An 8,734-nucleotide genomic window follows, 5' to 3' on the forward strand; every position below is an offset into this window, starting at 1 on the left:
ATTATAAACAGAACCCCTAATGTCTACTAAAAAATTTCTTCTAGTCCTAATATGAGCCTTGTCTCTAAAAACCTAACTGAACTAGCGTTTCGGTGTGTGCAAAAGCTCTCAGGCACGCGCATTCCTTGCCCCGTTAGTTACCTGTCCTTCCAAACCCAAACTAGCAGTCAAGGACAAAAAGTCATACACCAAATGGGCATTATATTTTATGAATTGTTTTACATCTTTTTATTCTGTAAAATGTGCTAAAATTAAATTTCTTGTTTCATTGAATTTCTTGTTTCATTGAGTAGTGCATCGCGCTACAACTTTATTATGTATGAAGAATGCATAACACAAAACACACAAACAAAATGTTTCTAATCCATTTATAAATTTCTATAAAACTTATAAATTTCTACAAAACTAATAAACCTATATATTCATTTTGCACCAAGAGAAAGATGTGATCACAGAAAGATGTGATCACAGAGGTAGTTTCGATATTATGTTCTATGACAAGGTATGGGGCTGCTGCAAGTTATATTTTGCTAAGATACTACAACTTTTGCAAGCTAAATTTTAAATTTTTTGAATTTTGTTGAACACTGTTTAATGCTAAGTTCCAGTCATTTGGTTCTCCTTCATTTTGAGTGTGAGCAATGGTTATTTTTACAGATGATTTGAAATGATTGTGCTTACAGGTGAATGTAGTTAGCATAAGATTTTGCTGTACTGTGTTCCATATTGTCCCTGCTCTGTACATGTAGCTGTCTGTTGGTTTAGGTGTAAGAATGAGTGTCTCTTTGCCAAGTATGTCAGATGTTTCAAAGAGGAAGTATAGTGATATAGGGATTTTATATTTCAAGACTTTGAAGATGTCATTAATACAATGGTAGAAGTACAGATTGTGCACATTCATGATTTCATGAGTGTTAAAGAGAGGTTTAGTAGGCTTCTTTCTGTAGAATTCACCGCCTAGTATTTGCTCGGACCCATATTAGAGTCTGTATCGTGCACTATTTTTAAATTGATTCAAGTAGGCTTCTCTATTACCAAACATAATGCGGGCACACATTTTTTGTGCTTTAAACAGAGGTTCAAGTTTTTTGTTAGATGCTCCACCCCAAACAGTTATATAACCATAGGCAAGATAGCTTTCAAACGAAGAGAGATACAGATCTTTATGGAGTGATGTGGGAATGTTATCTCTAATTCTATTTAGCATGCCACAGCAGGTGGCTAGTTTTTGTTTGTTTGTTTACCTTTAAATGTGCATTCCAGTTTTTCTTTTTTGACCATTATTGACCATACTATTTGCTTTTGTAAACAAGAATACTGCCAAACATTTGTAACAAATTTGTATCTACAACATCTTGCACTCTTCCCAAATCCCAATAAACTATAAAAATGAACTACTCATTCTCAATAGAGACACATCAAACACATCATTTTTAAACTGATATTTAATAAATGATTAAAAGAACAAATTTTAAAGTTGCCATTAGATCCAAAAATACACCCATTATGCTCACTTAAAAACAACTCTAAATCAGTAGGCTGTCACTCTATTAATGCACCACACCGCTACCTCCACTGCACTAATAGTTATACAATAAATTCTACAATCCTAATTTTGTATCGTGATGGAGACCGGTGTTCATACAAAACATTTACTAGGTTGCCGTTTGGTGTGAGCAATAGCGAACAGCACGCACACTCCTTTGCCCCGTCAACCTATATCTAATCTATTTAAAGAGTGACAACCATACTGCACATTGAATTAGGATTCCGTTAAATATCAAATTGATTTATTGTAAACTTGTTTAATCTGTAATAAATGGCATAAAATTGAAATTTTTGTTTAACTGTAACTGACAAGTTTCTTCTGCAGCAATGTTTTTAAATAATTTACCTAGTTAGTTCAAATGGACGATGATTCTCAGTTCAGCCAGTACTTGTCAGAGCTTGATTCCCCCAACACTGAAGGATATACATTTTTCACCAAGAATGAGACTGATGGATATTCTCTAGAAATTTACCGAAAATATGAAGAGGTATTTAAGATAATTTTCACTGTTTGTGCAGTTTATATTGTATTCCCATTAAGTTTTAATTTTAATGCGAGTCATTAGTTGAGGCTTTACAACCTTGTATTCATTTTTCAGGCATCAGGTCTGTACAAATACAAAAGCTATGGAGAGCTTAAATCAATTGATACAGAAACGGTTAATGCTGTCTACAATGATCTAGAGTACAGAAAAAAATGGGATGCTTATTGTGCTGGTTCGTTTGCATATCAAGTGAATCTTGCTTTTAGTTGTCCAGTCCACACATTTCATAACCATCTTGTAGCCATACTCTTGTCTGAACCATTTTAACATCTGGGATTGAATTGATTTGTGTATTTTAACATCTGGGATTGAATTGATTTGTGTATTGGTCGAGAGACTGTGGGATACTGAAGGGAAAGGAAGCAGTTCTAACGAGCTCTTCTCAAACACAAGGATATAACTTGTGAACTCGGCTAGTATATATGAAACATTTGTCATGGAGTTGTAGAGGGAGTTATGTGCCTCGCCGGGCTAAAGTAGTGGATGACCTTGCTGTACGGCAAGTTAAACAAGGATCTGAAACTACTAGGTTCCGTACAGACTCAACTCTGCACCCGTGTCAATATGTTCATTATATGCAAGCCTCTTGATTTTTAAAAGTATAGTAAATTTTTAGAATTTTTGAATCCTGATTGAAACTGAGCATTTTACCACTTTTCAGATCTCCATGTTATATCTGAGACAAGTGTACTGCAAAATATATATTGGCGAGTAGCATATCCTTGGCCGATGAGTCACAGAGATTATGTGTTCAGCAGAAAGAGCAAAATATTTGAAGCCACTGAAAACAGCCCCAAAAGATGGTGTATAATTGGTAATAAATTTAACTATTTTTGTTGGCTGCTTTAAGTTTAGGATTATTTTTCTATATTTCATATTGCATTTTAATCAAACTATTATATTTGTATCACAGTTTGTCAGGTGAAGTGAGAAGTCAGAGTGTGATATTGATCAAACTGATATTCTTATGCCTCTATTGTTAATAAAATGTAGGTACTAAATTTTCCTGTTGCCAGCAGGGCTCATATCACAAATCACACATTAGAGATGCCTAGCTTGCTGCAGGCTAAATGCACATTAACAATAAAAGGACAAATTTTATAAACAACATTTTATTTCACATTCGTTATTTGATTTAATAAAAAGTTAAACCACAATTTCGTTTACTACACATTAGACCAATTATAATCAAGGGTGAAGGGTATGTTACTATATAACAACTTTTGTCAGGAAAAGGTGACCCCTCTTCATGTCATGAAGAGGTGAAAGGTGTTATAAGAGTGAAGGATTATGAGCAGACATTGGCTCTTCAACCTTCAAAAAATGGTCTAGGTACAAAAGGTGAGGTACTGCAGTTGTGTGCAGACTTTATTATAGTTAATTTAAACAATTCTATGCTCATTGATAAATCCAGGCATATTTGATATATTATTAATTCTCCTTTCAGTTTTTCTCTACTACTTTGATAATCCTGGTGGTGCCCTTCCAACTTGGGTGGTCAACTGGGCTGCAAAGGTAAAATATTTTGATTCAGTGATCTATTAAATTTATATTATTGTGATGAGAATCCATGATTATAACAATGCAGAATGTGCATCTACTGTGCATCTACTGTTTCATTCAGAGAGCAATGTTATTTTGTCTATTTTTCTCTGCATTTAAATTATCGTCACTAACTCTAATTTCAGACAGGAGTCCCACAGTTTATGAAAACTCTTCAAAGCGCATGTGAAAAATTCACATCAAAATAAAAGTTTCTTTAGTAAAAATAAAAGTTTCTTTAGTACGTTAGTCGTTAATATTCTGCTATAAAAATCAAAATCAGTTAATTTATAGGTTAGTATTTGAATTAAAATCAACTTTTATTTATACTCCTTTAAAAACACGGTTTGGGCTGAAAACTTACATAGCTTCGCTTAAATATTGTTATTCTACGGTAATCAGCGTTAATTCTTGAAAAAGTTTGTAAATTTATGTTTTCGATTGATTTTATACGTCATTATTATTAGAAATAAATGTGACATTTAAAAGTTATATACTGTACGTTCTAATGGAATAAACTTAACACTATCAAGTTGACAGCAACTCTCTGGTCAATGCTTTTGAAAAACTGTGGAACTGATTTAGAGCCCTCTAGCTTCTCGGTATAGTGTTCTTGTTTTACTGGATTTAGACCACAGCCACAAAAACTGAGCTTTAAGTGCTAATTAGTTACTTGTCAAGGGAAGATTTTATTGATATAATTAGGTTAAGAAAGTCTTATTTTTGGCCAAGGTTTAAGTCTAGTAGGAAGCAAGTAGGAAGCAAGTTTGGAAATACTGGAATAGCACTCAAATTTTAGGACGGAAATTTACAACTTGCACATTTTTAGACTTGAGATGTAATAGAGCAGGGAATCTGATTAACATTCTTTACAATTCAAGTAATTCTGTTGGTGTCTTTTAAATATAATAGTATTTCTAGGTACAATGTACATATTATATACCATAGGTACTTTGATAGGAGTTTTAATTTTATAGTTTTCAGATTAACAATGTAGATTAACAATGTAGCCAACTCAAGTTTTGTGAATTAGCTCCTTTAGCTGCAGAGTAAGTTTCGATTCTTTTTTATTTGTGTCAGCATACTATGATTCTAACTTGCACTGTTTTAGTGATCATAATTATAATATAATTATATAATCTAGATGATTTAATGGGGTTTGTTTTGTAATTGAAATTGTTAATTAATTAATTAATTAATTAATTAATTAATTAATTAATTGTTAATGTGACCGATCATTTCAGTTATTTATAATCGTACTTTCATTGCTTCTACTATTTCTCTAAAGCGTCATTCGTTAAACATTATAACATTCGTTAAATGAAGCCAAGTACATGACGTGCATACATTCCTTGTGTGTTAAAATAATAACCATTAAGGGGGGGGGGGGGGGGGGTGGGGATTACTAACATTGATTGTAGAAATGTGAAGATATCATTTATATTGTATTATTACGGCACCTCAAAATAACATGGAGATAACTTTAAAAAACCTCAGAAAACTAATTCGTAACATGACCTACAAAACTACATCCAATCTGTGAAATGAACTGGTCACAAGCAAGGAAATGGCTAAGTCCTGTCATTGTTGCTGGAAGCTTTCTTGCTGGAGAAAGGACCCATCATCACGAGGATACACAGTACCAATTACACAAGTACCAGTTAATTGATTTCGAGGATATCATCGAGGACACAAAGGACAAGATAATGCAAAAGATGGTTGAGGCTCACATACCAGGATCATGCTGTATAGTTCATGTTGATGGTAGGCCGGTCATGAAAGCTGGTTTTGGTTTTTCTGACGTTGAGAATTGCACCCCATTCACCTGTAAAACATCCATGCGAATAGCCAGCATCAGCAAGCTCATCACTGCTTTAATGACTGTTAATCTTGCTCAAGAAGGGAAAGTAGATCTCAACGATAATTTAGTAGAGTTGTTAAAGTCAAATCAGATACAACTGACAGTGGGGAATGAGGAAGTAGATTGTTTGACTATTAAGGAATTACTGAGTCACACAGCTGGAGTAAGGCATTACCACGAGGCTGATGAAGGAGGTGGTGATTCCACCGCGCAAGAGTTCTTCTCTAGTAGGAACTATCCTACTGTTAAACATGGTCTCCAGATGTTCATTAATGATAAACTTCTGTTTAAACCAGGTTCTGAGTACAAGTACACTACATTTGGTTACAGTCTACTGAGTTTCATCCTAGAAAAATGTTCAGGCAAATCGTTTGAGCAACTGTTGTCTGATTTTACATCTAAACTAGGATTACCTCACACACGTCTTGATTCCTTTGAAGACATTATCCTGAATCGCTGTCAGTACTACTGTAAGAGTGATAAGGGGAAGCTAAAGAACTGCCCTTATGTTGACAACTCCTGTAAATGGGCTGGTGGAGGAATGGTCAGCACTGCGGAGGACATTGCTAAGCTGGGGGACATTCTTCTGTACCTCTACCAATCTGAGTCATCCGATAACTACGTAAATAAGGAGTCTCTCCAATCAATGATAGAGTTTAACCCAGTAACTGGAACTGAGAGAGCAGGGTTAAAGTCACACTATGGGTACGGAGTGAGAGTGTTCCACGAGCAACAATCACACGGTAAAACAGCTCAGTACTTAAAACTCTCCCACAATGGCGGGGCAATAGGAGCTAGCAGTACAGTGTTAGTGTTACCTCTGGGTAACCAGGGTAACCAGGGTAACCAGGGTAACCAGGGGACACCTAGGGGGATCACTGTGGTTATGTTGAGTAACTCACTTGAGGGGGATGTGGTCAGACTTGCTCATGAGATAGCGGCTTCCTTCGCAGAGAGAATTGAGAATGGAGGTGACTGTTGTGAGCAATTGTATGGTTTAGTTTAGTGTTACTGTGGTCTTCTATATTATGTGTAGTAGTGGGTATTTCTCAACTGTTGAACTTTAATTTCTCTAAGATTTCAGGAAATACAAAGTACAGCATGCTATTTTTGATGTTTTTATAAATTATTCTTACATTTTTTACTTTTTGATCAACTGAAAATGGTGGAACTTTGTATTGCTATGTTCAATTTACTGCCTTCCAATTATTATCATTTTGCTTTTATCAGATTATGATAATGGTTTTCCTTTCTTTGTTTTGTCCTGAAATAATTTCAGATGTCCATGTCGCAAGATATGACCTGTTTTAAGTTCACCATTTTTAAATAAAGAATAATCCGGATATAATGGAGCTTTTTCCAGACTTACGATTAAAAACCTCAGATTAGAATGATGACTTTATCTGATGCTCAATAAGCCGTTGAACGTAGCCCATGCAAAAGACCGTCAAGCTCAAAGATGCATCAAGAAGGGACTGTTTGATTCGGCTGTCAATCTAGAGAGAAATATCATCGAAAATCTTGAGGTTTGTATTGAAAAATGAAGGCTATCGTACTTTTAATAAGTCGTAAAACCATTGGAGAGACACGTCCTGTTGACTCATAATGATTTATTCTGCCGAATTAATTGTTTTGAGAAAGTTACAATCGTTTTAAGATTGCCTTATAAAATCCCGATATTCAGGAGGCACTAAAAGATTCTACAAATCCACTAGCTGTACAGTCGATTGTCGCTCAGAAAGCAAGACACTCAGCCACTTTAGCGAGACTAGAGAAAGAAATCGGAGTTCGTGATAGAGCAAGGTAGATATCATTTTCTACAAAATATTTTCTTACAATTCAGCTTTAAATTTATCATCACTTAAAATTACGTACTTACAATTCAGCTGTTACTTAAAGCATATTATTTACAATTTAAAAGACAACAAATACCTACAATTCAGCCGAAAAGAGTAAAGATCCTTTTATATTATATAATAATAACTATAATGTCCACTTACCATTCAAGTTAAATACAAAATCTCATCAGATCTCAATTACAGGCGCTGTGTGTTAGTCACTGACTTGCCCCCCACTGAAATGAATGAGATTCCCCAATTTGGAGGTAAATCCGCCCCCGTCCTCAGCTCCTCCTACGGGCTCCCCTCCAACGCATCAGACAAGGACCGCATGATCCTCCGTTTGCAAGACAAGGTGGCAATCCTCACCTCCCAGCTAGAGGAAAGTAAAGCAGAGAACACTAGGTTGAGTGAGCGTGTTAAAGAGTTGGAGCGTAACCAGGGTAACCAGGGTAACCATGGCAACCAGAGTAACCAGAGTTGCAGCACCACACAACTGTTATCACCCCATACTAGTTCATACCACCATGTCCCTCCACCTCCCACCCTGTTAGCTGATCCTCAGGATGCTTTTAGTCTCACCCCTCTGGAGCAGCCCCCTGTCATGGACTACAACTTTAAGTGGTGAAATAATGAGATAGTGAGATAATGAGATAGTGAGATAATGAGATAATGAGTTCTCTGTTACCGGGCCTAATTGTCTGTGTTTTGATTGTTGGAATATTTATTGGAATTTTATCAGTTTCAAGTTTGTTTGTTTTTTAAAGGTTTAATCATACATTATATCTTGAAGTATTGGTATTGTAATTTTGATAGTTCATCTGTCTGTTCTGATCCTAATTCCTACCATATAATATGTACTGTACAATGTACAATATACAATGTACAATGTACGATATACAATAGACAATGTACAATAGACAATGTACAATGTACAATGTACAATGTACAATGTACAATGTACAATGTACAGTGTACATTTTAGTGTTATACCATATTATATATATAATGTACATGACGTGTAGATCACTGAGTTACAGCCTCTGTTACTACTTTGTTTAATTACTTAATCAGATTGTTCGCATGAAATATTATACTTATTTGTGTTATGTATTAGTTAACGTACATAACGTATCCTCTAGGACTTATTATGATATGATAATTATTTTTGTTATTTTTGTGGTTTAATTTGATTCGTGAATAATGTAATTGTTTTATTTTCCGTATTCTATCTACTGTGTAACTCATTAAAAAAACAAATATCATACCTATTATGATAACCAGGACCGAAATAAGAGACATAATAAAGTACTGAAGCAAAACTATATCTGTAGAAAAGAAGGTCTCAAATTGTGCTTACAATCAAACTAACTTAAGGAATGTAGCTGCCATGTGACCAT

The 8,734-nt window shown here is 34.9% G+C and overlaps 4 protein-coding genes across 4 annotated transcripts in view; 3 read left to right on the plus strand and 1 right to left on the minus strand.

Annotated features, from left to right (window-relative positions):
- The window catches only part of LOC134820324 (kinesin-like protein KIF2A), a 104,570-nt gene that overhangs the window by 69,358 nt on the left and 26,478 nt on the right, over positions 1-8,734 (minus strand). The gene's annotated exons all lie outside the window — the stretch shown is intronic.
- On the plus strand, positions 1,878-4,885 carry LOC134820907 (phosphatidylcholine transfer protein-like). The gene is made up of 6 exons (XM_063831555.1): positions 1,878-2,036; positions 2,148-2,265; positions 2,755-2,907; positions 3,324-3,434; positions 3,541-3,608; positions 3,782-4,885. Exons 1-6 carry the CDS (start codon positions 1,908-1,910, stop codon positions 3,842-3,844), a joined length of 642 nt encoding a protein of 213 aa, XP_063687625.1. The 5' UTR covers positions 1,878-1,907; the 3' UTR covers positions 3,845-4,885.
- Positions 5,127-6,731, plus strand: LOC134820514 (serine beta-lactamase-like protein LACTB, mitochondrial). Its single transcript, XM_063830940.1, has one exon. It carries the CDS (start codon positions 5,180-5,182, stop codon positions 6,500-6,502), a length of 1,323 nt encoding a protein of 440 aa, XP_063687010.1. The 5' UTR covers positions 5,127-5,179; the 3' UTR covers positions 6,503-6,731.
- On the plus strand, positions 6,876-8,567 carry LOC134820942 (uncharacterized). The gene is made up of 3 exons (XM_063831610.1): positions 6,876-7,022; positions 7,181-7,299; positions 7,539-8,567. The coding sequence occupies exons 1-3, from the start codon at positions 6,903-6,905 to the stop codon at positions 7,960-7,962; spliced, it is 663 nt and encodes a 220-aa protein (XP_063687680.1). The 5' UTR covers positions 6,876-6,902; the 3' UTR covers positions 7,963-8,567.

This window comes from Bolinopsis microptera, chromosome 9, assembly GCF_026151205.1.
Source record: "Bolinopsis microptera isolate Bmic1 chromosome 9, MBARI_Bmic_1.0, whole genome shotgun sequence".
Lineage (NCBI taxonomy): Eukaryota > Metazoa > Ctenophora > Tentaculata > Lobata > Bolinopsidae > Bolinopsis > Bolinopsis microptera.